Source organism: Macaca mulatta, chromosome 3 (genome assembly GCF_049350105.2).
Source record: "Macaca mulatta isolate MMU2019108-1 chromosome 3, T2T-MMU8v2.0, whole genome shotgun sequence".
In the NCBI taxonomy this organism is placed as follows: domain Eukaryota; kingdom Metazoa; phylum Chordata; class Mammalia; order Primates; family Cercopithecidae; genus Macaca; species Macaca mulatta.
Window position 1 is genome coordinate 188,823,521 of NC_133408.1, and position 27,835 is coordinate 188,851,355.

General features: G+C 50.6%; 1 protein-coding gene across 2 annotated transcripts; it reads right to left on the reverse strand.

The window, feature by feature from the left end:
- PDIA4 (protein disulfide isomerase family A member 4) lies at positions 1-27,758 on the reverse strand. Of its 2 annotated transcripts, none has more exons than XM_015135158.3 (10): positions 27,418-27,758; positions 19,494-19,671; positions 16,513-16,718; positions 12,198-12,336; positions 9,468-9,673; positions 9,159-9,317; positions 5,173-5,324; positions 2,910-3,066; positions 2,164-2,397; positions 1-1,162 (listed from the first exon to the last, which is right to left on the reverse strand). In XM_015135158.3, the coding sequence occupies exons 1-10, from the start codon at positions 27,503-27,505 to the stop codon at positions 747-749; spliced, it is 1,935 nt and encodes a 644-aa protein (XP_014990644.3). In that variant the 5' UTR covers positions 27,506-27,758; the 3' UTR covers positions 1-746. The 2 variants fall into 2 exon arrangements, with proteins under 2 accessions (XP_014990644.3, XP_077853765.1); XM_077997639.1 differs by having other exon boundaries at positions 9,551-9,687.
- Between the last annotated feature and the right edge of the window lie 77 nt (positions 27,759-27,835).

The window sequence follows — 27,835 nt, forward strand, 5'->3', positions numbered from 1 at the left end:
TTTTCTTACGTGGTTCTTAATGTTCATTTTTAATCGTGTTTTATTCCAATGCGACAGACTACTCTATCCTTTCCACCACCCCACAGTATCTGCGTTTGGGTCTGGGGTCCTTTCTGCTCGGCACTGGGGCTCTCAAGAGGTGAGGCTGCCACATGAGGGGCCTCTCCCTGGAGCTGAGCCCACCCTGGGGGACCCTGGACTATGCCCCTTTGCCCCCGGCCCTTGGTTTGCAGGGAGGCCGCCTGGCGATGCCCAGCCTGAAATGGCACCCCTGGCAGGGTCGCTCAGTGGCAGCTCTCACTTTGTGCCGAAACAGGAAGCAATCAGAAACACATACCAGAAGTCCAATCTCCTACACGGACCACTTCTCAGACAACGAAAAAGCAAAGAGCAAAATCAACATGATTTGACAAAGGAATTTTAAACCTTAAATTAAAAAAGAAAACATTTTCACACAGAATTATCTGCTTTGAGAAATAAAGAATTAGAAGATATAAAAAAAAATTTCAAACCCCAAATAATGATAAAAATAGATGTATCCTCTATAAAAATCTGGACTAAACTATTCAGTCATTCATGGTTATTCAGTATTCAGAGCATGAGGTGAAATACCAAAGTATAAAAAATTAAAAAAAAAAAAAAGGAATCCAACATACTGCTGTTTGTTGCCAGCCTCAGCGTGGGCGCCCTGACCACGGGCCACGCAGGGCCTCTGCTTCCTCCCACCCTCTGCAGACCTCAGGCCTTCAAAGCTCTTCCTTGGTCCTGCTCAGTTTTGTGGCATGTTCTTCTATAAACTTGCTCAAATGCTCCAGATCTCTGTCTCCACCCTCAAATTTAACTGGGTTCTTTTTGTCCCCACTGGGGGCAAAGTAGATGGTGGGGAAGCCCTCCACCTTATAGCGGTCGCTGGGGACGTCGTTGGCTGTGGCGTCCATCTTGGCAATGACCAGGCCCTTCTGGCCTTTGTACTTCTTGGCCAGGCTGCTGTACACGGGCTCCAGCTGCTTGCAATGCCCGCACCATGGCGCGTAGAACTCGATGAGGACGTCCTTCTTGGGGTCCATCACAATGGAGTCGAAAGTCTTTCCCACAACAACCTTGACGGGTCCCTTGTTGTTCTTGGGCACTGGCTGGGATTTGATGACTGGCTTCAGTTTTCCTGACAAGGAAAGCAAGGCGGGGAGGGGGCATCAGTGCTGAAAAGGCCAAAGATTCTGGGGGCTCTCTCTGGACCAGGAAGTGAGGCTGGTGTGGCCACCAGAGGGGCCAGTCACACAGCAAGAGCCTCGTCTCCAAATGCCCCATCCCCCAACGGGCAGTTTATTTCTCTGGCGAGCCACTACATTCTACTCTCTACTCCTCTACTCTCTCTGTCCCTGCAAAGGCCAGAGAGGCTGCAGGTGGCTCCAGCCCAGGCCTAATGGGCCACTGGGTCCTGTCGGGAGACCATCACAAGAGTCGCTGCCCAGGCAGAGGGTTCCTGTGAGCACTGCCGCTGAGCCAGAGGGTTCCTGTGAGCACTGCCCAGGAGCCATGGTGGAGAAGTGCCAGGACAACCCCCAGACATCGGACCAGCATGGTCTGCCCACAACGTGGCTGGCGCTGGGGACCTGGGGCCATGTGCTTAGCCAAGATCAATAGGCTCTATCTAAAGCCGCACAGCAAGGTGGCTGAGGGTGAAGAGACTCCGAGTCAGGCTCTGAAGCCACAAGGGGTGTTCAGCGCACCCAGACTTTGCCTTGTGTGGGCTCCATGTTCAGATGCCTCCTCTGCACACCCCAGCCTTAGTCTGGAATTTTAGCACATTGGCGCCGAAAATGTGGTAAGGCTGCTGAGTGATGCTAGATAAGCCCTGAGATGGACCCCAAATCTTGCTTTTGCTTTCAAAGTAAACACTGGGAGAACTGCCGAGAAGAAAATAATCATACTTGCAAATGTTCCTTCTTCTAAGCTATTCTGGTGCCTTGGAGTTTGGGGTCACAGTCGACCTTTCTCTGGACGAGAAGTCAGAGGGTCCCTCGGGGGTGAGAGGGGGCTGCTGGCTGACTTAGAGGGGTGTCATGCCCGTGGCCAGAGCACCAGACGCCCCACGACCTGTCTGCATTCTGTATGAGGAGCATAGCAGCTGATGGGAGACCCCAGCCCCAGCCACAGGCTCACCTTTTTTGAAAGCAGTGACAAACTCGCGGAGGGTGTCGGAGTCAAACTCCTCCGGCTCCATGGCGAACTTCTTCCCGCTCTCGTCCAGGATGGCGGCGTTGACATCCTCCCCGCTCTCGCTGAGCCCCAGGTCCTTCACCTCCCCAGCATAGTCCTCCTCGTCCGCAATGGCAAAGGTGTACTCAGGGAAGTCCTTGGCCACCTCTAGGACTTTGCTCCGCCAAAACTGAGTTGCTGAAAGGGACCAAGGGCCGTAAGCCAGGCGGCCAACACAGATCAAGTCCCAGCTCAGACTCTGAGGTCAGGCTTCAGGTCCCATCACTAATATTCTGACATTGCTCAAGCTCTGGATTTACCTCAATTGGAGGGAAACACATTTCTGGAAGAGCCCCACTTGTAATGGCGGGGCCACGGCTGTAAGCCCAACAGGCCCGTAAGACCTGTGCCCAGGTGGCACGGCCACGCCTGCCTGAGGTCAGGGGCTGGTCTAGTCCCAGCTCTGTGCCTCTGAACTCCTCCAAGTCTCAGCTACCTCAACTCTTAAGAGGGTTCTTGACTTGAATCTAAGCTCCCATCTGGCTTAAAAGGGAAGCCATCAATTAAAAAATACTCCTGAGCCACCAACGTGCAAGGTCCCCAGGCTGGGATTTCTGAGTGAGCCATGTACATACAGCCACACCTCCCTCAATACTCCATCTTGCCTGAAAGAATGAGTCCCCCCCACCCCCCAGCCCCGCAGTCCTCACCAGCTCTGTAATCAAAGCTGAAGTCCACACTGTAGTAGACAACCACCAGGGGGCGCCTGGTGTAGCGCTTAGCCTCGTTTGATGCCTTGCGGTGGCCAACCAGGGGCAGGGCGTACTTCAGCACGAAGTCCTTGATGGCCGAGTCCTGGGTGGAGCCCTGATTCAAAGAGGGAACAGGTGAGAGGGCCCACCATCTCTCCGCCGTTGTTCTTGAGTACAATGTTTGAGTGACTTCGGGGGAATGGAAACTTTGAAGGGATGAGTCTCAGGAGGCAAAACACCAGGAGGCTTGACCCCACTCAAGCGCAGCCCAGTCACTCCCTACTGTCTTTTGGGGCTCCCTTCCCTCCACTGAACGGTAGGTGGCTTCTTAGGAAAAGGCAAACACACACCTTAGCCCTTTCCTTGGGGGTGTGGGCTAACCCCAAAAAGAGACCACTCAAGGCAGGCCTGGCTCTTGGTGGACAGGAAGGGTTATCACAGACTGGGCTGTGTGGAACCTTCCACCTTCAGCTTGTGCGATCTTCACGCAGGGTGTCCTGAGGGCTCACACCTCACAAGGACTTGAGTCCCTCACAGACATCGCCCTCCAGGGGTGGGCACAGCAAGGTCAGCTACCCGCCAGAGGCTGTACAGCCAGCAAGTGGTGGGTGGACCTGTGAGCCCAAGGGCTCCCGTGGGGATGGGGCACTCAGGGAGGGGGCCTTGTGTGGCACTGAAGGGCAGGAGGGCCCTGCTGTGAGAAGGGAGCAGAAGGCACCCAGAGAGGAGGCGGCAGAGACCGAGGCAGGGCACGAGGCACAAAGAGGGTCTGGCGTGACAACACTGGAGGGTGGGATGTGCTGAAAAGGTGGGCAAGGAGGGCCTGGGAGGCCATGCTAAAGCACAGATAATCCGACTATCTCCCAAGTGGCAGGAGGCTGTGGAGTCTTTAACCATGACACTGCGCTGCATGCACTTCACTCAGCAGGGAAACGCCAGAGGAACTGGGAGCAGCAGCAACGTGCCCGACAGACAAGACTGCACAGATCTTGAAGGGTCTACTGAAAGTCACAGACCCCTTTCCTGGAAGATGCACTCACACACAGAGCTGTGTCTGATTCTCAGGATCCATGGCCCCACAAGCTCATCAGGACCCCTCTTTGGGCCCCAGATCTTATCTCTGGATAGAAGGAAGTGAAGCTGGGGGGAGGGATCACAGATGCCACGGTGAGTCCAGGGAAAAGGAGCTGTCCTGAGCTTCAAGTTGGCAGAGAAACAGATGGGATGGACACACAGACCTTGAGAAGGAGCGACAAGGCTAAAGACTGAGGAAGGAGACAGAGGACGTGGGGACCAGAAAGATTCAGGGTGGTTCTCTCCAAGGTACTGCCATGTTCTGGTGCAGGCCCCTGGGATTCCTGTCCTGTCACGCCCCCTTCTCCAGGTCCCTTGAGAGCCCACAGCCCAAACAGCCAGAGTCCTGACACTATGGGCCAGTAGGACCTGGAAAGGCCCCTGTACCACAATCTCAGCTCTGCTTCCCACCAAGAGCTATGAGGTCCAAGGTGGGGGACAGAGCTCACTTCTCTGCATCCCAATCTCTTTTAAACAAAAGCTTCAAACTCAACATCTAGGATCCTTCCAAATCTGAGATCTACTCACTGAAGTGCAGGGCCCCTTCTAAAGCACTCAGAAGGCTGAACTGGCCCCAGGTTCCCCTTGGGCTGGGAACTCTCACTGCCCCTCTAGGGTTAAGAGTGTCACACTCTAGGAGGATGAAGTGCAGGGGTGCAGTAAATGGGAAAAAAAGGCAAAATCCACCCACCAAGCTCAACAGCTCCCTCTGGTGAACAGAAAGGGCTGCTGTCCCTTTGTAGCCCCCAGCCCGAGCAGCCCCAAAAGACACGACTTGGCCTCAACGGAGCACCACCTGCTGGCCCAGGCCAAACCCTCAGTGGAACAGGCGCTGGAGGGAGACTGGTAATTGACTGCCAGGAGGGACAAAGGTTGGCAGCAACTGTTCTGGCAAAACCAAGTGCAGTTCTGCCAGGCCCCAGGACCTGCCAGGTGTGCGGGAGCCCCAGCCCTGTCCCTCCGGCAAACGCAGACCACAGGCCGCCTGCAGAAAACCTGTGGGGTGGGGAGAAGGGGCTGGAAAAGGAGTTCCAGACATTGCAGACGAGAACGAAACCTCCACATTTGAAACCTCAGAGGTGGCTCCAAGCAGAGTCCTCACGCCTGCTGGGTGCCCGGGGCTGGCATGGTAGAGGGGTCTGCTTACCTGGACGTCCATCACGTGGCTCCGGGGCTCATACTTGGACTGGAATTTCTCAGGCTGCATTACAACCAACTGCCCCTGGGAGACTTTCAAGAACTTTGCAATTTCTGTGCTGAAAGCATGGTGAAATTTGTAATCTTCTCTCAGGTTGTTAGCTGAAACGTTAACAGAGTAAGATGTAATTCTGAAAATTGCCTAAATGTCTGAGTTTTAATTCGTTACCCACATCAGCCAAAGCAAATGTTCTGAAAATAACCACTGTAGGCTGGGCGTGGTGGCTCACGCCTGTAATCCCAGCACACTTTGGGAGGCCCAGGCAGGTGGACCACTGGAGGTTAGCAGTTCAAGACCAGCCTGGCCAACATGGTGAAACCCTGTCTCTACTAAAAATACAAACATTAGCCAGGTGTGGTGATGCAAGCCTGTAGTCCCAACTACTTGGGAGGCTGAGGCACAAGAATTGCTTGAACTGGGGAGGTGAGGCAGAGGTTGTAGTGAGCCGAGATCACGCCACTGTACTTTTAGCCTGGGCGACAGAGTGAGACTGTCTCAAAAAAAAAAAAAAAAAAAAAAAAAGAAAGAAAAAGAAAAAGAAAAAAGAAAAGAAAAAAAAAAATCACCACCAAAAATTGTGTGGATTCCTATAACTTGAACACTTGAAAGGTTTGTTTTTAAAAACTCGGTACAGGTATAATGTCTAAACCCTGGCTGGGCACGATGGCTCACGCCTGTAATCTCAGCACTTTGTGAGGTTGAGGCAGGAGGACTGCTTAAGCCCAGGAGTTAGTTCATTTATTATTTATCTGAGACGGGGTCTTGCTCTGTCGCCCAGGCTGGAGTGAAGTGGCGTGATTTCAGTTCACCGCAATCTCCGTCTCCCAGGTTCAAGCCAATTCTCCTTCCTGCCTCAGACTCCAGAGTAGCTGGGACTACAGTCATATGCCACCATGCCTGGCTGTTACGTAATTTTAGTATAGACAGGGTTTCGCCATGTTGGCCAGGCTGGTCTCGAACTCCTGACCTCAACTGATCCACCTGTCTTGGCCTCCCAAACTGCTGGGATTACAGGCATGAGCCACCGTGCTCGGCCAAGCCTAAGAGTTTAAGACCAGTCTGGGCAACATGGTGAGACCCCATCTCTATAAAGATAAAATAACAACAATAGGCCGGGCACGGTGGCTCAAGCCTGTAATCCCAGCACTTTGGGAGGCCGAGACGGGCGGATCATGAGGTTAGGAGATCGAGACCATCCTGGCTAACACGGTGAAACCCCGTCTCTACTAAAAAATACAAAAAACTAGCCGGGCGAGGTGGCGGGCGCCTGTAGTCCCAGCTACTCAGGAGGCTGAGGCAGGAGAATGGCGTAAACCCGGGAGGCGGAGCTTGCTGTGAGCTGAGATCCGGCCACTGCACTCCAGCCTCGGCAACAGAGCGAGACTCCGTCTCAAAAACAACAACAACAACAACAACAACAACAAAAGCCAGTAAAGTTCACTGAAAAACAGCTAATTTGCCAGGAGCTGCTATTGACTGATGTCTGTAAGCAGCACGGATTCTTTGGCAGGCAGAATGTTCTGGAGCCCACATGAGCAGCACACAGTCCTATATCCCTATGTTGAGTTTTCACATCCAGCACCCTTCATGGAGGTTTAAATCTCCCTTCCTCGAGTTGGTGGGCTGCCTGTTTGTGGGCTGGAGCTCCGAATGAAGTTCTTTGGCTAAAGATACTTTTACTTAAATCTGTGAAAATGCATGATGAAACCCCATGGTCTGAGGGTACCCTTCCACAGAGCTGGGCAAACTTTCTGAGAAGGACTAGAGTGAGTAGTTTCAGCTGTAAGGACCACATGGTCTGTCCCAACTGCTTAACTCTGCTGCTGCAGTGTGAAAGCAGCCGGACAGGGTGTGAACACAGCAGTGTTCCAATGAGATGTCACCTGCAAAGATAGGCCATGGCCAGAATGGGTGTGTGGGCCACAGTGTCAACCCCTACCCTAGATCCTACAGGTAAATGCACCTTCAGTCCCTCCCCATTCTCCTCCCCAAGGCATCCAAACTCATCCTGGGCTGATTTTGAGATTTAAACATTGGGTGTCACCCCACCCTTGAAGGGCTCTTGCTCTAAAGGTTTGTGACTCCCAGCTGGGTTATAGGACACACGTGGCTGAGATGGTAAACCATGTTTTTGGGAGGGCAGGGGATGGGAGCAGCCTGGATAAGCTTGTGGCTTTCAGAGTCACATGGACTTAGATAATAGTTTTGTGACCTACTAACTATGTAGCTTTAGGCTTGTTAGTTATTAGCCTTCCCAGCCGCAGGTCCTTCTCTGTAAAACAGGGGCATTAAAATCCACTAAGTAAGGCCACATGGGCTGGGTGCTGTGGTTCATGTCTGTAATCCCAACACTGTGGGAGGCCAAGGCAGGAGGGATCACTTGAGCCCAGGAGTTCCAGACCAGCTGGGCAACATGGCAAAACCTCATCTCTACAAAAAAAAATTAGCTGGATGTGGTGGCGCTCACCGGTACTCCCAGCTACTTGGGAGGCTGAGGTGGGAAAATCACCTGAGCCTAGGGAGGTCAAGGCTGCAGTGAGCTGAGATCACACCACTGCAGTCCAGCCTGGGCAATTGGAGACAAACCCTGGTCTCAAAATGAATAAATAAGTATCTAGATGGTGTCTGTTCTAAGCCTCCAGGTGTCCCAGGGATTTGTTGTCAGTTGGCTTCAGGCAGACACAGACCCGCATCAAGAACTTCACTTCCTGCCCACCCCAGGACCACAGACCCTTTCATCCCACAGCAGCCCCTCACTGCTCCAGCCCTGCCAACCTGTCTGTAGAACATCTTACGTCCCTGGGGCTACTCTCTCTCTCATAAGCGGGCAGACACAGCAGGCCCAGTGACTCTTGCCCCATCTGCAGCCCTAACCCTGCCCAAGCCAAATCACAGACGCTGACTTCTAGGAATGTGGTGCCAGGCCCGCCTGGGACCCACTGCACCGGAACCTGCATTTTAACAAATTCCCTGGGGATGTGAGTGCACATCAATGCATACAACTTACAGTCAAGACTTGGGGCTAGGGACTCCCCTGCTGCTCATAACCCTGGGTGGGTTGGGGTTTCCTTCTGGAAGTTTCTTCCTGACTAGTTAGGCGTGAATAACAAGGCCACCTAATTAACAGACGAAGGCAACTGAGCTCTACTGGTTTTATACATTAATCTGCATTTGATGTATGCACAATTGTTATTGTGCAGCACAGAATTAGCACTGAGTAGCAAGCTGTGCGTTTGAAAAATTATAATTGGTTAGCACTTAGCCAAGCTGGTTTTGGTGGAGGGGGAGAGGGTGGCACTCAGAAGACACTGATGAGGATGGTAAGGACCCTGAGTATACCTGTCCCCAGGCATCAGGAGCCAGACCAAGGCAGATGATGGATTTCAGGATGGTTCTACCCCCGCAGAACACTATTGCTGACACTATTGCTGACAGCTGTTCATAGGCATTTCACTCCTCAGGCTAGCAAGACAAGCATTTATTATGCACTTAGCATTATCAGGCAAGTTGCTAAGCACTTCATCTACATTACCTCAATTTAATAACCTCTCAGAAAAGACCACCACCTTGGGCAAGAGACCACCAGGCTAAGCCTGTGGTCACAGTGATAGTAACTGGAAGAGCCAGGCCTTGAAAGCTGGTTTGATTCCAAGTCTGGCACTCTATGGCCCAAAGACCTTCCCTCCAGCAGAAGGGCTCGGGCTCTGGAAGGCAGACATGGAGCTGGGACCGGTCTGACTGTGCCCCTCCCCTGCACCGAGGCCAGGAGGGCCACAGGGCACCCATCTCCAACCCCAAAATGGAAAGCTTATTCCCAGAGATGGCTCATCAAACCACCCCCTAACGGATGTCCCAGGAGCTTTCTGAAAAATCAGGCCAACCGCAGACCACCCAGGGCACACACATTTTGTTCAGCCCAAAGGGCCACAACTCACCAGCATCCTGGTACTGCTGGTAGGCTGGGTCACTCTCTCCCTTAAAGACCCCGATGATGATGACATCGTCTCCATCCTTCAGGAACTCCTGGACCTGCTTCAGGGTCAGAATCTCCTTGGAGGGAGGCCCGGACTGCTCGATCATGTAGTCAACGATTCCTGGGAGCAGGGCACACACCTGAGCAGGGGCCCTCAGAACTGCCCACCTCCCATGGCCCGTGCCTGCCAGCTCCCAGCACCTTCAAGGGCAGCCTCCTGTTAGGGAGTTTCCCTTCCCCACTGTGGTGGGAGAGAAGGGAGTGGCCATACCGTATTTTTCTCGTGGGCCGTTGTAGTCAAAAGGCCTTCCTTTGCGGAAAATTTTCAGGGTGGGATAGCCAGAGACATCAAACCTCTTGGCCAGGTCTGTTTCGGCGGTGGCATCGACTTTTGCCAGCGGAATTGGAGGAGAACGCTTGTTGAGCTCCTTGGCGGCCTTCTCATACTCAGGGGCAAGTTTCTTGCAGTGTCCACACCTGCCAAGAGGAAACTGGTTTGTCAGGGGCTCATTCTAGTGTGGACTCACTTTCTAGCTAAATGAGCTGCAGAAACCCCTCCTGTGCTCCCTAGTAACGCGGCCACACCCAGTAAGCCTCCAAATGCCTCCTAGACCCTCGGGCCCCTCAGGCGCTACGGACAGACAGACACAAACTTCATCCCATGGCATTCACACGCTGGGGGTGGGGCATGCGTACACACACGCACAGGACACACTCAGACAGGATGTTAGTAACTGCGGCACAGGGGAAAACATGGGAAAGGCCAAGAGAAACACTGTCCTGAGGAAGAGGACTTTCTTGGCTGGGGAGTTGGGGGCCAGCAAAGATGTAAGTCACAGATGGCTTCAGAGAAGGAGTAGCAGTGGAGCTGGGATCCACGGGACAGCGAGGAATTAGCCAGGAGTCCACGGGAGGTGGGGCGAAGAGAGGGTCGGCAGGTCCAGGTAACAGGAACAGAGGCATGGAGAACAAAGAACGTCACAAACTCTCACTGACACAGACCACCCAGGGAGGAGATGAGCGAGAGTCCCCTGGAGTCAGTATTGCGTCACCTAGCCCACTGCCCACAAGAACTGGCCAGGCACAGAGGCTCACTCCTGTAATTCCAGCACTTTGGGAGGCCGAGGCGGGCGGATCACCTGAAGTCAGGAGTTTGAGACCAGCCTGGCCAACATGGCAAAACCCCATCGCTACTAAAAATATAGAAATTAGCCGGGCGTGGTGGTGGACACCTGTAATCCCAGCTACTCAGGAGGCTGAGATAGGAGTATCACTTGAACCCAGGAGGCGGAGGTTGCAGTGAGCCAAGATCGCACTACTGCACTCCAGCCTGAGCGACAGGGCAAGACTCCGTCTCAAAAAAGAACCAACATCCCACACCTGGCTGGGGCCTGGCACTCAGGAGGCTCTCAGTCCTGAGTTAAGATAAAACACTATCCTATCAAAGTCCTTAGGACACCCAAATGAATTAAAGGGTGCATTCTGCAACTTCAAAACCATTTGTTGGCCGGCACAGTGGCTCACTCCTGTAATCCCAGTGCTTCCGGAAGATGAGGCGCAAGGGCTGCTTGAGGCCAGGAGTTCAAGACCAGCTGGGGCAACATAGCGAGACCTCATCTCTAAAAATATTTTGTATATTAGCCAGTCGTGGTGGCACGCACCTGTGGTCCCAGCTACTAGGGAGGCTGAGGCAGGACAACTGAGTCCAGGAGTTCAAGGCTGTAGTGAACTATGATGGCGCCACTGTACTCCAGCTCAGGTGACAAAGCAAGGCCTTATCCCAAAAGAAACCTCAGAAAACAAAACAAAAAAAAAAACCTCCCGCCACAAACACAAAAACACATCAAAAGACCAAAAAACTGTTTGTGAATAAGTGGATAATTATCTTCTGAGGCATCATCAACCAGATCAGGGAAATCGCACTACACTTGCTAAGTGTGAGCTGTGCAGCAGTCGGCTCAACCTGGCTCCTGAGCGAGCCACAAAGCAACCCGCAAGTTAAGACGGGCAGCTGCCACTCTCCCTCTTACACCTCCCACCCATCAGGTCGGTCAGGACCTCATGTGTAGCAAAACAAGGGTCTGTCTCTCCAGCATCGCAGGGGGGTTAGGAGGGTGCCCCACGTGTCCCAGATGCTTCCCTCCTTCTCTCGCAGGTCATTTCCTTCTCTAACCACCCACCTGACTTCACTTTTCATCTGCACATCCAACAACTCCCAGGTTTCTGCTGCAGAATCCGTGGCCTCGGGTTTGGGCTTATCCAGGCATTGCCCGGAACAAGGGTGTCCTCAGTGGAAGGTGTGACCTGCCCCCCTGCCTGTGCATCAGCCATGGCCTCCACTTGCTGGTCCTAGGCCCAAAAGCTTCCTCTGCTTACTGACTCTCCAGGACTCACTCCAGAACACACCCCTCTGAGGCAGTTCTTGCTGGCCTGATGGTCAGACACACCAGCACTGCTCAAGAATCCGAATCACAGCTGACCCACCACAAAATCAGCAAGACAGACGGTACCCTGGGCCGTCTTCTGGGAAGGCAAATGGTCTCTCCTGGAGCTAGGCTCCCCTCTGCCTTGAGAGCCGTCTTTCTTCTGCTCTGCTCTGTATTGACTGCTCCCGGCTTATCCATGCACCTGGTTGTGCGTCCCTCCTCTCCCCTCCCCGCGGAGCAGCCACCTCCGTTCCCCAAGCTGGGCGGCTCAGACCAGCCACTGTACTTGCTCCCACTCTAACCACCTTTCTTTCTGCTATCTTCTTTCCTTTGGGCCCCTTCTCCCACCCAAGAATGGACTACTTGGCAGCTCCTTCCACATCCACTCCCAACAGCTCCTTTATATCCATGCTTCTTCCAGAACACCTGGACCTCAACCCTGGCCTACAACTCGTGCCCACCGTGCTCCTCTGCTGTTCCTGCCTCATGGGCAGGGGCCTGCCGTCTGCGCCTGCCACCTCGCACCTAGTGCACAGCACGGTACCGAATATGGGAAGGGCCTGACACCACCTTACCATGGAGCATAAAACTCCACCAGAATGATATCTGCATCATTCACAACTTCATCAAAGTTCTCTTTGGTCAACACAAGCGTGACTTCTGGTGGAGGCGTCCAGTCGGGCTGGGAGACTTCTCTGACCTTGGCAACAATTTCTGAAAGAAACCAAGTAAGACTGAGCACACAAGGCCCAAACTGGCAGGCACTTCACCTCCCTCCAGAAGATGGGGAAGAAAGCAAGCGTCGGGGCCCACAAGAACGGGAGGTGTCTGATTTCCTGAAACCTGGCTGCATCTCTGCAGTTTTGGGGATACAGCCAGGAGTCAGAAGGTTCGCTGTTTCCCAACAATTGTCCATTGCATTTCCACAGCCTGCAGACTTCTCCAGATGAGGCCTAAGACTTACTGATGATTGAGACTTCCTTTACCATCATGCTATGGTACTAACTTCATGCAAACTTTTGATTATATATGCCTATGGATATGATTTTGGGGCATCTCATTCACATCTAATGTTACTATATTACATACATCATAAGATGTATGCAAAAAAAAAAAAAAAGGAAAAATTTACAAGAGGAGCTCCCATTGCTCAAGATGCAGTGGCATTACCTGAGAAAGCTTTTAATAAATGCCCATCTGTAAGCCTCATTCCCCAGAAATGGATTCCAGGGCTGGAGTAGAACAATAAATTCGTACCAAAATGTGCCAAGCAGTTCTTAGGACGAGTGGTTGCAATCTGTCACTCTTTTTCCCTACTGTAGAATCTACCAAGGAGCCAAATTTAGAACCACTCCTGCAAAGCTGCAGTCTTCAAACTGAAACATGCACAAGCACCTCCTCTGTGCATTCACAGCATGAAGCGTCTGTCCCCTGCCCCTCAGCCCACACCCAGGGGTCCTGAGGCACTTAACACGTAGGAGGCCTGTTTATGAAAACATAGCATACGCTGCTGTAAAGTTTCCAAACGGCCATGTCTCTCTCGCAGTCAAATGTTGGCCGCAGACCCCCAAACATGTATGCCTGTTTATTTTGCAACAATAGAAGTACTCAACTTTCAGGCCAGGAGTGGTGGCTTGCCTGTAATCCCAGAACTTTGGGAGGCCGAGGTGGGTGGATCATGGGTGGTCAGGAGTTCAAGACCAGCCTGGCCGACATGGTGAAACCCTGTCTCTACTAAAAATACAAAAATTAGCCTTGTGTGGTGGCACGTGCTTGTAACCCCAGCTACTCAGGAGGCTGAGGCAGGAGAACCCACTCGAACCCTGGAGGTGGAGGTTGCGGTGAGCCAAGATTGCACCACTCCACACTCCAGCCTGGGGGACAAAAGAAGACTCCATCTTAAAAAAAAAAAAAAAAAGGGCCGGGCGCGGTGGCTCAAGCCTGTAATCCCAGCACTTCTGGAGGCCGAGACGGGCGGATCACGACGTCAGGAGTTCGAGACCATCCTGGCTAACACGGTGAAACCCCGTCTCTACTAAAAAATACAAAAAACTAGCCGGGCGAGGTGGTGGGCGCCTGTAGTCCCAGCTACTCGGGAGGCTGAGGCAGGAGAATGGCGTAAAAACCCGGGAGGCGGAGCTTGCAATGAGCTGAGATCCGGCCACTGCACTCCAGCCTGGGCGACACAGCAAGACTCCGTCTCAAAAAAAAAAAAAAAAAAAAAGTACTCAACTTTCAACTTGTTTTAGATTAAGTTCCTATGTACTGATATGGTTAAGACATATTTGTTAAATAAAAACATGAAGATACAGGATAGTATTTGAGATATACTAATAACTGTAAAAATGAGAAAATCTCTCATACACACATACACACACTTGCTTTTTATGTATACAAAATATCTCCAAACAACACAGAAGAAACTTGTTACACTAGTACCTTCTTAGAGGGGAGCTGGATCACCCAGGTTCAGGGAAGAAAGACTATTCATTTATCTACTTCTCTGAATTACTAAGTTTCTAAACGTATTACCTAGTCAACAGACAAACTGTGACACTAAATAGCAACAGAAGTGACTCCGTTTTCTTTGTATATCCCGTAATGAGTACCATTGCTTAAAGGAGCAGAGGATAGCCTCTCACACCATCTCAGAGATATGATCTCAGAGTAGAGGAGAGACTCTTACACGATCTCAGAGATGTGATCTCCCATCACATCCAACTGACACCACACTCAACAGATGAGATGCCAAGGCCTGGCAAGGGGAAGGCGCTCGTCCAGAACACAGGCCTATCTTATGTCTATAAGGACTGGAAACCTATTCAACGCTCTTTCCTCTACTCCACACTGGGAATGGAAAATGCAGCATCTTTTTTTTTTTCTTTTTTTTTCTGCCAGTGATTAAGAGAGACTTGCCCTTGCTAAAAGGATACCATGTGCATTCATTTAATAAAATTAAATAAATTGTATTAAAATAAAATTAAGAGGCCAGGCACAGTGATTCACACCTATAATTCCAGCACTTTGGGAGGCCGTGGTATGCGGATCACCTGAGGTTGGGAGTTCGAGACCAGCCTGACCAACATGGAGACACCCCGTCTCTACCAAAATTACAAAATTAGCCAGGCATAGTGGCGTGTGCCTGTAATCCCAGCTACTCGGGAGGCTGAGGCAGGAGAATCGCTTGAACCCGGGAGGCAGAGGTTACAGTGAGCTGAGATTGTGCCATTGTACTCCAGCCTGGGCCACACAAGCAAAACTCCGTCTCAAAAATAAATAAATATTAATAAAATTAAATAAACTTTATTAAAATAAAATTAAACTTTACTAAAATAAAATTAAATAAAAATTAAATCATGTATTTGTTCATTCATTTAATAAAACGTATGTAGGGCCTAATGTGAGCCAGGCAGGGATCCATCAGGCCAGATTGCAGACATCCTCAGAGAACCCTGGATGTGGCTCTCTGCACCTGTGGTTCTCAGCACATAGCTTCGAGCCAGCAGCAATGGCGAGCCCTGCACCCTTGTAAGAAATACAAATTATTGGCTGGGCCTGGTGGTTCACGCCTGTAATCCCAGCACTTTAGGAGGCCGAGGTGGGCAGATCACAAGGTCAGGAGATCGAGACCATTCTGGCTAACACAGTGAAACCCTGTCTCTACTAAAAAAAAAAATACAAAAAGTTAGCCAGGCGTGGTGGCGGGCGCCTGTAGTCCCAGCTACTAGGGAGGCTGAGGCAGGAGAATGGCGAGAACCCGGGAGGCGGAGCTTGCAGTGAGCTGAGATCGTGCCACTGCACTCCAGCCTGGGCGACAGAGCAAGACTCTGTCTCAAAAAATTATAAAAAAAAAAAAAAAAAAAAAAAAAAGGAGGCCAAGGCAGGTGGATCACGAGGTCAGGAGATCAAGACCATCCTGGCTAACATGGTGAAACCCCGTCTCTACTAAATATACAAAAAATTAGCCAGGCATGGTGGCACACATCTGTAGTACCAGCTTCTCGGGAGCCTGAGGCAGGAGAATCACTTGAACCCAGGAGGCAGAGGTTGCAGTGAGCCAAGATCATGCCACTGCACTCCAGCCTGGGCGACACAGTGAGACTCTGTCTCTAAAAAAAAAAGAAAAAAGAAATGCAAATTATCTGGACTGATTTGTATCGTATCTAGACTGAAATGTACTGAATCAGAAACTCTGGGGCTAGGGCCCAGCAATCTGAACGAGCCCTCCAGTTGACTGACGCTTGCTAAGCATTAAGAACCACTGCTCTAGACCACCACCAAGACCCCTAACCTCTGATGTCATTTCCTAACACTCCTGTTTTTATTTATTTACTTATTTTTGAGACAGAGTCTCACTCTGTCACCCAGGCTGAAGTGAAGTGGCACAATCTCAGCTTATCACAACCTCCGCTTCCTAGGTTCAAGCAATTCTCCTGCCTCAGCCTTCCAAGTAGCTGGGATTACACACGAGCCACTACAAGCAGCTAATTGTTGTATTTTTAGTAGAGACAGGGTTTCACCATGTTGGTCAGGCTGGTCTTGAACTCCTGACCTGAAGTGATCCAGTCGCCTTGGCCACCCAAAGTGCTGGGGTTACAGGTGTGAGCCACCGTGTCTGGCCCATTTCCTAACACTCCTGCCCATGTTTTGAGTTTCAGAGTCTGAAATGTAAAGAGGCCATGTCCCAGCCCACCCAGCCCGCGCGCCCCCCCCCACTCCCCCCTCCACCCCCCGCCCCAAGAACAAGTAAACATTCCAGAGGCCTAAGGCTCCTAAGTCAGTCCCTGGTACCCTCAGCTTTTCTTCCTCTATTATCCCAATTCCCATTCCCTGAACTTTCTGTTCCTGCAGGAAGGAGTTCTTCCTCCACCAGCTCAGGTACTAGCTCACCTTCTTGGGTTCTGGAGCCCTCGTAGTCTACAGCCTGCCCCTTCTTAAGGATCTTGATGGTGGGGTAGCCACTCACATCAAACCTGCTGGCCAGCATAGATGCTGAGGTTGCATCGATCTTGGCAACAGGAATGGGAGGATCATTATCCTTTAATATGTTGGCAATTTTTTCATATTCCGGAGCAAACTGCTTGCAATGTCCACACCTAACAATCAGATTAGGGAGGGCGAAAAACATTAACTGTACCTATGGAGATTTAAATGCAACAATACATACTGTACTTATGGAGATTTAAATCCAGTAATACATACTGCTATGGTCTCGATGTGGTTTGTCCACACCAAAATGTTGAAATCTGATCCCCAATGTGGCAGTGTTGGGAGGTGGGACCTAGTGGGAAGGGTTTACGTCTGAAGGGTAGAACCCTCATGAACAGGTAAATGCACTTTCAGGAATGTAGTTTAAAAGAGCTTGGCGTGGCCAGGTGCAGTGGCTCAAGCCTGTAATCCCAGCACTTTGGGAGGCTGAGGTAGGTGGATCACCTGAGGTCAGGAGTTTGAGATCAGCCTGGCCAACATGGTGAAACCCCATCTCTATGAAAAATACAAAAAATTAGCTGGGTGTGGTGGCAGGCGCCTGTAATTCCAGTTACTCAGGAGGCTGAGGCAGGACAATCGCTTGAACCGGGAGGTGGAGGTTGCCGTGAGCCAAAATTTGAGCCACTACATTCCAGCCTGGGCGACAAGAGCCAAACTCCAACTCAAAAAGAAAAGAGTAAGCTTGGCTTCCTCCTCGCCATGTTATCTCTGTACATGCCCACTCTTCTTCCACTTCCTGCCAGGAGTGAAGCAGCATGAGGCCCTCACCAAAAGTTGAGCAGATGCCAGCACCATGCTCTTGTACTTCCCAGTCTGCAGAACTGTGACTGAAATAAATCTCTTTCCCTTATAAATTACCCAGCCTCAGCTACTCTGTTATAGCAACACAAAACAGACCAACACACACACACAAAAATGGGAACTTTTAGCCGGGCGCGGTGGCTCAAGCCTGTAATCCCAGCACTTTGGGAGGCCAAGGTGGGTGGACCACGAGGTCAGGAGATCAAGACCATCCTGGCTAACACAGTGAAACCCTATCTCTACTAAAAATACAAAAAGTAGCCGGGCGTGGTGGCGGGCACCTGTAGTCCCAGCTACTCGGGAGGCTTGAGGCAGGAGAATGGCGTGAACTCGGGAGGCGGAGCTTGCAGTGAGCTGAGATCGAGCCACTGCACTCCAGCCTGGGCGAGAGCAAGACACTACCTCAAAAAAAAAAAGGGGAACTTTTGGAAATACCTGTGGTTAAGAGGAGAGACACAACAAAACATAGAGGCGAAGACCAAAGGGGCTTCAAAGTCAAACAGGTCTAGGTTTAAATTCCAGCTCTGCCCTAGGGCAAATACTTTCAATATCTAAACCTCAGTCTGTGGCTGGGCATGGTGCGTCACGCCTGTAATCTCAACACTTTGGGGGTCTGAGGCAAGCAAATCACACTTGAGCCCAGGAGTTTGAGACCAGCCCGGGCAATATGACGAAACTCCATCTTTACAAAAAGTACTTTGGGAGGCCAAGGCGGGCAGATCACTTGAGACCAGGAGTTCAAGACCAGCCTGGCCAACATGGTGAAACCTGTCTGTATTGAAAATACAAAAATTAGCTGGGTGTGGTGGCAGGTGCCTGTAATCCCAGTTACTCGGGAGGCTGAGGCATGAGAATCGCTTGAACCCAGAAGGTGGACGTTGCAGTGATCAAAGATCAAGCCATTGCATTCCAGCCTGGGCAAAAGAGTGAAAAATCTGTCCCCCAAAAAATTTTAATTTCTCAGTTTTAACTTCAAATATGGTAAATATTGACAAACATGACCCCCTCCGAGGTTCTCACTTCTTAAGAATGTTAAGGGCTCTTTGAACTAAAAAGTACGAAAACTTGATAATTTATGTAAGAGGAATAACATAACCTCAAAAGAGTCTTGCTCTGTTGCCCAGGCTGGGGTGCAGTGGCACGATTTCAGCTAGTTGCAGCCTCCGCCTCCCAGGTTCAAGCAATTCTCCTGTCTCAGCCTCCCGAGTAACTGGGACTACAGGTGCACATTCACCATACCTAATTTTTGTATTTTTAGTAGAGATCGGGTTTCACCATGTTGGCCAGGCTGGTCTCAAACTCCTGATCTCAAGTGATCTGCCTGCCTTGGCCTCCCAAAGTGCTGAGATTATAGGTGTGAGCCACTATGCCCAGCCTATTTAGATGTTTTAAATAAAACACTTGTGCTATGCTTGACCCTCAGACACTGCACAAAAGTGAGTGTATCCTATTTGGTCTCAGAAGTGAAACAGGGAGGGCATGAGATAGAAAAGAGCAAAGCAGGGGTCATGAGATACAAAACAGTAGAGGAGAAGTAACGGAGGAGACAGGCCCGAGAGCTCTAACAGACTGCACTACGAGGGGGAAAGACAGGAAAAGAAGTGGGGATGCCTGACTGGTCCCCTCACAGGGCCAATGTGTGTAGTAAAAAATCCACCACACAGGCCAACAGCCTGCACTTGGGGCAGCTGCCTGAGCATCAGCCTTTGAGGGAAGAGGAAGGCGGGGTGGCCTCAGACAGGTCGGGGCAGAATCTGTAACAAGGACGTGTCTGTTACTAACACGAGGCTGTGTCACTGTTGCTTGTTAAATGCCCGTCCCCCAGCTGTGACCATCAGAGGACGTATTCATCTTTAACCCACTGGACTGAGACAAGAGGACATTGCCTTCCATGAGGGCTGGCTCACTGGCAGTTCCAATGCAAAGTGGTAGAACGAGTGAGCTCCCAGCACTCTTAAAGCTAGAGTGCAAGTTCCTGCACCCAGACACTCCCACCCCCAGGGTCTGGATGACCAGGTGAAGGGCTGAGCGCATGGAGCACAGTGCTCGTCCACCCGCAGGAATCAGAACGCAGTCCTTACCATGGAGCATAAAATTCCAGCAGCACTGTGTCTTTGTCAGCCACAAAATTATCAAAGTTTGCATCATTTAGGACCAAGACACCATTTTCTTCCTTAACTTCCAAGTCATCTTCTTCCTCATCATCTTCCTCCTCCTCCTCCTCTTCATCCTCAATGGCATTTTCTCGGTTAGAAGAATCTGAGTGGAAAACCCAGACTGGTTACAAACCTGGTGGTGACTCTCCTTAAAACTTTCCTGGCCGGGCGTGGTGGCTCACGCCTGTAATTCCAGCACTTTGGGAGGCTGAGGTGGGCGGATCACTAGGTCAGGAGTTCAAGACCAGCCTGGCTAATATGGTGAAACCCAATCTCTATTAAAAGCACAAAAACTAGCCAGGCATGGTGGCACGTGCCTGTAGTCTAGCTACTTGGGAGGCTGAGGCAGAAGAATTGCTTGAACCCGGGAAGCAGAGGTTGCAGTGAGCAGAGATTGTGCCACTGCACTCCAGTCTGGGTGACAGAGTGACACTCCATCTCAAAAAAAAAAAAAAGTCCTAAAACTCATACACTTCACAAGGTGTCGAGTCCTGGGTGGTCCCTGGGGGCCCACCACGTGACTGGCTGGTGACATCAGGCCTCCCTCATGCCAGCAATTCTGTTCTAAGTTGGCTACTTAAAATTTCATTCAGAGGGAGGTCATGGCTAAATAATATTTGAAAACCACAGCTCTAGAACATAAAGTCCAAATGTCGCAGCATAAGTTGGAGGGCAGCACAGGCTACCCTTTCAGAGTTGCGGCCCCCTGCCTTGCTCTGCAAACCTTGCCCTGAACCCAGACAGCCTCCGCATTGGCCACTTCCTCCCTACTCCCTTGTACCCACCTCTGCAGTCTTCCTGGGCCTCGCTCCTGTAGCTCTGGCTCCCCTACCACATCCCACACTCTACGTTTCAGGGGCACTGCATTTCATGATCTCCCCCTGGCTTGTCTGTGTTCAAGGTTATTGCTCACTGATGTGCCTCCTCCTCACCCTGTATGTTTCCACAGGCAGGGCCCCAGGAACACCTCCCATGAACAAATTATCCGCCTGGCCCCAAAAGAGTACCAACAGGAAGCAAGTACTCAATCTTGACTTTTCACTGCAGAGGATGGAATACTAATTCCATTTCTGAAAGGGGGTGGCATTTTACCTCATACCCATAAAAAATAGCCCTTTGAGTTTTATAATCCTTGAGGAAAAGGCTGAAGTGTAAAGAGAAAGAGTGTGGGAAATCACATTTCACTAATAAAGGCACAGAAACTGATGGGGTCAACATGCATCAAAAATCACACCTTTGTTTGGAAGCTAAGTTTTCTTCCTAGAATGTGAGAAATTGTGTATATTTCATTTTCAAGGTTCAATTTATTATAATTTTTTTTTTGCCAAACCACAGATACAAAGAACATGGAGTTGCCGTTTTTATTAACCAGGTTCTTTGGCTACTGTCACACCAGCAAACAGAACTGGGCACAGTAAGCATGGTAATTTCATTAACGCTAAAGCCAGAATGTTTCCAGGGGCCAAATATTCTTTTCTGGAGATGTGTCCCAGGAGGTAAATGAACACTGCTAGTTACTGTTTGGGGCTGTGGGTGAGGTCAGGGTCTGAAAACCTGCCCCCAGGATCCCAGAACTCCTGGGCTCACCAACTCTAATGAAGGAACCTGCGTGGACTCTGCAGCTGCTTGGCCACGGAGGCAGCCTGCACCCACCCCACATGGCCGTGCCTGCCCTCTGCTCCTCCAGTCTACTCCTTGGGTCTGCATGGAGCAGGGAGAAGGGGGCGGCTTTGTTCATCACTGTCAACATTTACCAATCTGCAAACTTTACAAAAAAGCCAACAAGAAAGGCCCCCGGCACACTGGTCACCCGCACTCAGTCCTTTTCCTTTTAAGCATCCCACAACTTTTCCTGACTTGCACATTCCTGTTCCAACTTAAGGCCTAGGCTCCTCCTTTGTCGGCGGAGGGAGAAACAGCTCTAAAATGCCAAAAGCAAACCCACCCATCTGAGATGAGCCTCCTGCCTGCCACCCTTCCCTCCACACCGGGAACTCCCTAGGCACGGTCAGAAGCTCACGGAGGGCAGGCCACAGAGAAAGACAGCCTGGGCGCAGGCCCACCTCCCCTGGGGTCTCGGGACTGTGTGTGTCTTGACAGTACAGGCAGGGGCCAGGCTGACATCTCCCCAAGGAGAAGAGGGAAATCCAATGTTCCCAAGGTTTTCTGGTCTCCCTTTTCAGATCATTCTAGACCCCTAAGAGGGAGAAAAAAGAAAAGATCCTCTGCTCTGTGCTATTTAGAAAATCTTGCCCACTCTATTTACCTGTGTCTTTGAAAGAACCGTGTGAGGTTGAAATGCACATCTTGCTCTGATGTCATTAACTAAGACCAAGCCGAAGTACTAGGTTGGTGAAAGTAATTGAGATTTTTGCCATTTTTTTTTTAAATCCTGGGTGGTCCCTAGGGGAGACCACCAGGACCCCCGGCTGGCAGTTAGGTAGTGCTTTTGGGCCATCTGTATCCACTCTCCTCTCACTACCTAGCTGCTCTGCCCAGTACGAGTCAAAGTTACTTGCAAGCAGATGGGAAGATTGGAGGAAGGTCGGAAATAACGCACTGGGGAACTTTTTTTTTTTTTTTTTTTGAGACGGAGTCTCGCTTTGTCGCTCAGGCTGGAGTGCAGTGGCCGGATCTCAGCTCACTGCAAGCTCCACCTCCCGGGTTCACCCCATTCTCCTGCCTCAGCCTCCAGGGTAGCTGGGACTACAGGCGCCCGCCACCTTGCCTGGCTAGTTTTTTGTATTTTTTTAGTAGAGATGGGGTTTCACCGGGTTAGCCAGGATGGTCTCGATCTCCTGACCTCGTGATCCGCCCGTCTCGGCCTCCCAAAGTGCTGGGATTACAGGCTTGAGCCACCGCGCCCGGCCTCGCACTGGGGAACTTAATCGACTCTTCTAGCTAGGAATCACAGCTAGGAGAGGAAGGGAAACTCAGTAATTGGCTCAGTGCACAGCGGAAGACTGACATTTGCAGTAAAGAGGCCTAAAACATCACCACATAGGAAATTCCTTTCCAGGGTGAATTTTACAAAAAAGAAATAAAGATGTGTTTTTACCTACGGTCGGCCTGAAGTGGGCTCTCAACACTACAATGTGATAGAGCTCCCATGATTAAGTGGGACCTGACTAGTCACCATGGGACACAGCATTCCTAAGAGGCAACTCATTTCTCGACCCTTTTAAAAAATGAATTTTTGTGAGAGATGGTGGATCACGCCCGTAATCCCAGCACTTTGGGTGGCCAAGGAGGGCGGATCACCTGAGGTCAGGAGTTTCAGACCAGCGTGGCCAACATGGCAAAAACCCATCTCTACTAAAAATACAAAAATTAGCTGGGCATGGTGGCACATCCCTGTAATCTTAGCTACTCAGGAGGTTGAGGCAGGAGAATCGCTTGAACCCAGGAGGCAGAGGATGCAGTGAGCCAAGATCATGCCACTGCACCCCAGCCTGGGCGACAGAGGGAGACTAACAAAAAAAAAATTCCATTATCTTTCTAAAGGATAAACAAAAAATAAGACATTCCCTATGTAATTAAGGACTCTCAACTGCATGGACTCTACCTTTCCATTCCTCCCCAGCTCACAGACAAGCCCAGGATTCATTCTTCTGCAATTTGGGAAGGTACTAGCTCTAGATTCCTATCTACCAGAAACCCACACATCCCTGCAAGCAAAAGAGTCCACGTTTTAGTGGGAGAACACTTTTCTCTGGGCTTCATTTTTAAAGGTGGACATTCTAGGATAGAAAATATATCCAGGGCTGGGCGCAGTGGCTCACACCTATAATCCAAGTGCTCCTCTGGGAGGCCGAGACGGGCAAATCACGAGGTCAGGAGATCAAGACCATCCTGGCCAACATTGTGAAACCGCATCTCTACTAAAATACAAAAAAAAGTTAGCCAGGCATGGTGGCACACACCTGTAATACCAGACACTCAGAAGGCTGAGGCAGGGGAATTGCTTGAACCTGGGAGGTGGAGGTTGCAGTGAGCCGAGATCACACCACAGCACTCCAGCCTGACAACAAGGAAGACTCTGTCACCAAAAAAAAAAAAAAAAGAAAAAGGCCAGGCATGGTGGCTCACACCTGTAATCCCAACGCTATGGGAGGCTGAGGCAGGCGGATCACCTGAGGTCAGGACTTCGAGATCAGCCTGACCAACATGGAGAAACCCCATCTTTACTAAAAATAAAAAATTAGCCAGGTGTAATCTCAGCTACTCAGATGATGCCACTGCACTCCGGCCTGGGCAACAAGAGTGAAACTCCGTCTCAAAAAAAAAAAAAAAAATATGGCCAGGTACAGTGGCTCACGCCTGTAATCCCAGCACTTTGGGAGTCCCAAGGCGGACGGATCACGACGTCAGGAGATTGAGACCATCCTGGCTAACACAGTGAAACCCCGTCTCTACTTAAAAAAAAAAAAAATACAAAAATATTACCCTGACGTGGTGGCAGGCGCCTGTAGTCCCAGCTACTCGGGAGGCTGAGGCAGGAAAATGGCGTGAATCCGGGAGGTGGAGCTTGCAGTGAGCCGACATCGCGCCACTGCCCTCCAGTGACAGAGCAAGACTCCGTCTCAAAAAAAAAAAAAAAAAAAAAAAAAATATATATATATATATATATACACACACACACATATATATATCTAGAGCCTTTCAGTACCTTTTGAAAAGATGCAACCTTCCTCAGCATGAGACAAATGAATTCCCACGTTCATCTCCACATTGCTCAGTCCTTGTGCTAAGGCCTCTCCTGAAACGTGGGACCCTCACCTAAAGCAGGCTGCCGCAGTCCCTGTCCACTCCCACGGGGCACACCTGATGACAACACTGGGTCCCTGCCCAGACGCACGCAGCTCCTTTCAGGATGTCCTCACTCTCCATCCTCAGCTGATCACTCTCATCTCCACCAGAAAAATGCCTGAAACAGCTGCATAAACTCTACCACCCAGCCAATACTCAAGAGTTTATATTAAACACAGAAACAAGAACTGCGTTATCAGCTATGGTAACCATTATAGCTGATATTTATTTATGTACCAGGCACTGTGCTGGATTCTTAAACACACCACTTCACCCCTTAAGGGAGATTGTATTACAGGTTATATTACATGTTACAGATGAAGAAACTGACATGCAGGAACTACAGTCACCTGTCCAAGGATCACAAAGCTACTTAGTGGAGGGTCCTGACCACTTAACTGCTATGCTGTATTGTCACCTTAGATTTTCTTCCCAATACGCCCAAAGTTTTTGGAGGAACATTTAGATTTTCCACATTTTTATGGCTCCGAAAATAACTATGTCTCAGGAATCAAAAGAGGAGGGCAGTTTAACGCTTCCTTAGCATGAAACATAGGTGACTTTCCACTTACTTTTAAATCTAAACAAACCAATACCACATAAAAGCAGGCAACAAACAGGATCAGAATATTTTCCTTTCCTATCTTAGCAGGAAGGATGCATAGAGCGCAGGCACCGTCTAATCTGAGACTGGAAAGCCGTGCAACCTGAGGCTTAAGCCATCAGAGCTTAACAGTGTATTTAGTAACCATGTTGGGGCATTTAAGTTCCTAAACACCACTGTGCTGTCTAAATCTAAAATGTAATGGAAGCAAAAAGAAAAAAAAAGCCTCGAGACTTGAAACACTTGAGGGGTGAGGTAGTGTAGACTTGAAATAAATCTGTTGGACAAGTTATCAGTGAATCTATGACAGGTTTTGACAATGAAAGGCCGAGGGATGCCCTCAGGGGTGAGAAACGGTCAAAGTAAGCCCACATCGGTCAAAGTAAGCCCACATCGTGGCTCACACCTGTAATCCCAAACACTGGGAATTTAAGGGCGGAGAACTGCTTGAGGCCAGCCTGGGCAACATAGTGAGACCCCATCTCTACCAAAAAAAAAAAAAAAAAAAAATTATCCAGGCAGCCGGCCTGGTGTGGTGGCTCACTCTTGTAATCAGGAGATTGAGACCATCCTGGCTAAGACGGTGAAACCCCGTCTCTACTAAAAAATGCAAAAAATTGGCTGGGCATGGTGGCACATGCCTGTAGTCCCAGCTACTGTGGAGGCAGAAGCAAAAGGATCACTTGAACCCGCGAAGCAGAGGTTGTGGTGAGCTGAGATCACGCCACTGCACTCCAGCCTGGGCGACAGAATGAGAAAAAAAATTAGCCAGGCGTGGTGGCAAGCACCTACAGTCCCAGATCCTTGGGAGGCTGAGGCAGGAGGATCCCATGAGCCCAGGAGTTTGAGGCTTAAGTAAGCCATGATCGCGACAGTGCACTCAAGCCTGGGCAACAGTGTGTGATCTTGTCTCTGGGTGGGGGGAACCGGAGCTAGAAGCCCAGGAGGACTGCCCTTGGCCATGATGACCCCGGGGATTCCTAGGCTCACCCCAGGAGCAATTGCTTCCCAGGGACTCACTGTGTTGAAGACCTCTGATCCAAAGGATAAACGTGCTGGTCCTAACACCTCCTAAAGCCACTCTCCCAGGCCTCTCAAGAGTTCCTCCAAAAACAAAATCACTGGATCAAAACCAAGGCAGTGCTATAATGCTTTTCCTCTATGTTCCAAAAAGCACCTTCCACCCACACTGATCCTCAAACTTCACTGTGCCTCCAGAAGTTCATTCTATGTCTCAAGGCAGAAGTGACTTAAAACGCAGATTCCGGGGCCCACCCCTGCATTCTGCTTCAGTGTATTTTGGGCATCTGTATTTAAATAAACTGTATTTAAATAAACACTCAGGTGATTTGGGTAAAGGTCTCAAGACACAATTTGTAAGCAGCCCCGCTAGCTGGTTCCTTTCGGCAGGTGTTTTTCTCGCCGAGTGTGGGTTTTTACTTCCTTTTCTATTTGGGCAAAGACTCTTTTTGAATCAGTGACCCACACAAAGTTACTCAATCTGTTTGAAAGAGTATAAAGTTCACAATTTCCCTACACACTAACACTATAAAAGAGTGTATATTTATATTGGAACAAACTTAAAAGGTTAAAAAACTAGTAATTGAAAATAAGGGCAGAGAAGAAGAAAGTTAAGACCAGTACCTGGAAGCCTTATTCTCTAGGAATAACAACCTTTTCTTAACTAGTACTTCCTAATCTTCAGAGTTCTTATGTTTGCAGTTAGCTCATTTCGAAGAAAAATGCAGGAAGCATGAAGAAGTTTTAGTATTTCTACTGGAGTGCGCGCTTCATGGGCAGGGACCACACACACCATCTTTTCCTCCCAGAACCCAGTGCAGGGACTGGCACACAGTAAATGCTGAATAAATGCAGAAGGAATGGTATCTCCAGTTTCTCAAAGTTGCAAACCAAGCCATCCTTTTCTCCCTTGAACCAGAATCTTTGGATTAATCATCTCCAAATCCACACACTAAATTTTAAGAAGGAATGCTTGCTGTTCCAAAGAACTAGCACTTGGTTCTTCACGCCTCGCCCCTTCACTACAGGGGCTCCCTCTCCCTTCCCACTGCCTGGGCGCATTCGCCTGGAGTCAGCCTGGACCTGAGAAAAATCTGCAAATTAGGGCGAAGGACCCAGCTGCAAAAAAGGCGCTCTGCAGCCCTCTCCAAGCCTCGGGTGACAGGAGGCTTCCAGGGAGTCGGAGCCCAAGAGACCCCGGCCACCTTCCTCGCCTGGGAGCCCCAAATCGATCCTGCCACAGCCACAGCCCCCGCCCCTTCAACTCCGCCAAGTTTACCCCGGGCTCGGCGCCCATCGCTAGTTCTGGAGCGGACCCCGCGGAAGCCAGCCCGCCGGGGTTGCAGCGCCCGGGCCCCCGCACATCTCTGCAGCCCCCGCAAGCACGGCCCGACCCGCGGCGCGCTTGCAGCTCACCTTCGTCCGGGCCCTCGGCACCCGCCACGGCCAGCAGCTGCGCCAGCCCAAGGAGCAGCAGGAACAGGTAGGCTTTCCGGGGCCTCATGGTACCGGGGGCGGAGCGCGGCCTCCTCGCGTCGGCGGCCGCTGCGCGCACCGAGAACTCCGGGTCTAGCCGACCGCCCGTCGCTCCTCAGCGACGCGGGAGAGCCGGAAAAACCCACGGGAAGTCGGCCCGGGCGATTGGCAAGGGGCGGAGGAAGTCGCGAGCCGGCCAATCCCAGAGTGACGCCGGCGCGGACCGCGTGCGCCTCGGCCGACTAGAGTCGGCTCCGCGGCCCTAGACCCTCCTCAGTCCTGCGCGCGGCCCTGGGCTGCGCGTTTAAAACTCCGAGCCCTAACGTGAGGTGCCCCCTTCTGATTGGCTGCACCACGA

What these genes read in the sequence shown, in the direction of transcription:
- PDIA4 (XM_015135158.3), bottom strand. Translation starts at nt 27,505, where the DNA reads ATGAGGCCCCGGAAAGCCTACCTGTTCCTGCTGCTCCTTGGGCTGGCG. An exon ending in CTGGAATTTTATGCTCCATG is followed by an intron (nt 16,719 to 19,493) that starts GTAAGGACTGCG and finishes TCTGATTGTTAG; the next exon opens with GTGTGGACATTGCAAGCAGT. An exon ending in GTGGAGTTTTATGCTCCATG is followed by an intron (nt 9,674 to 12,197) that starts GTAAGGTGGTGT and finishes TCCTCTTGGCAG; the next exon opens with GTGTGGACACTGCAAGAAAC.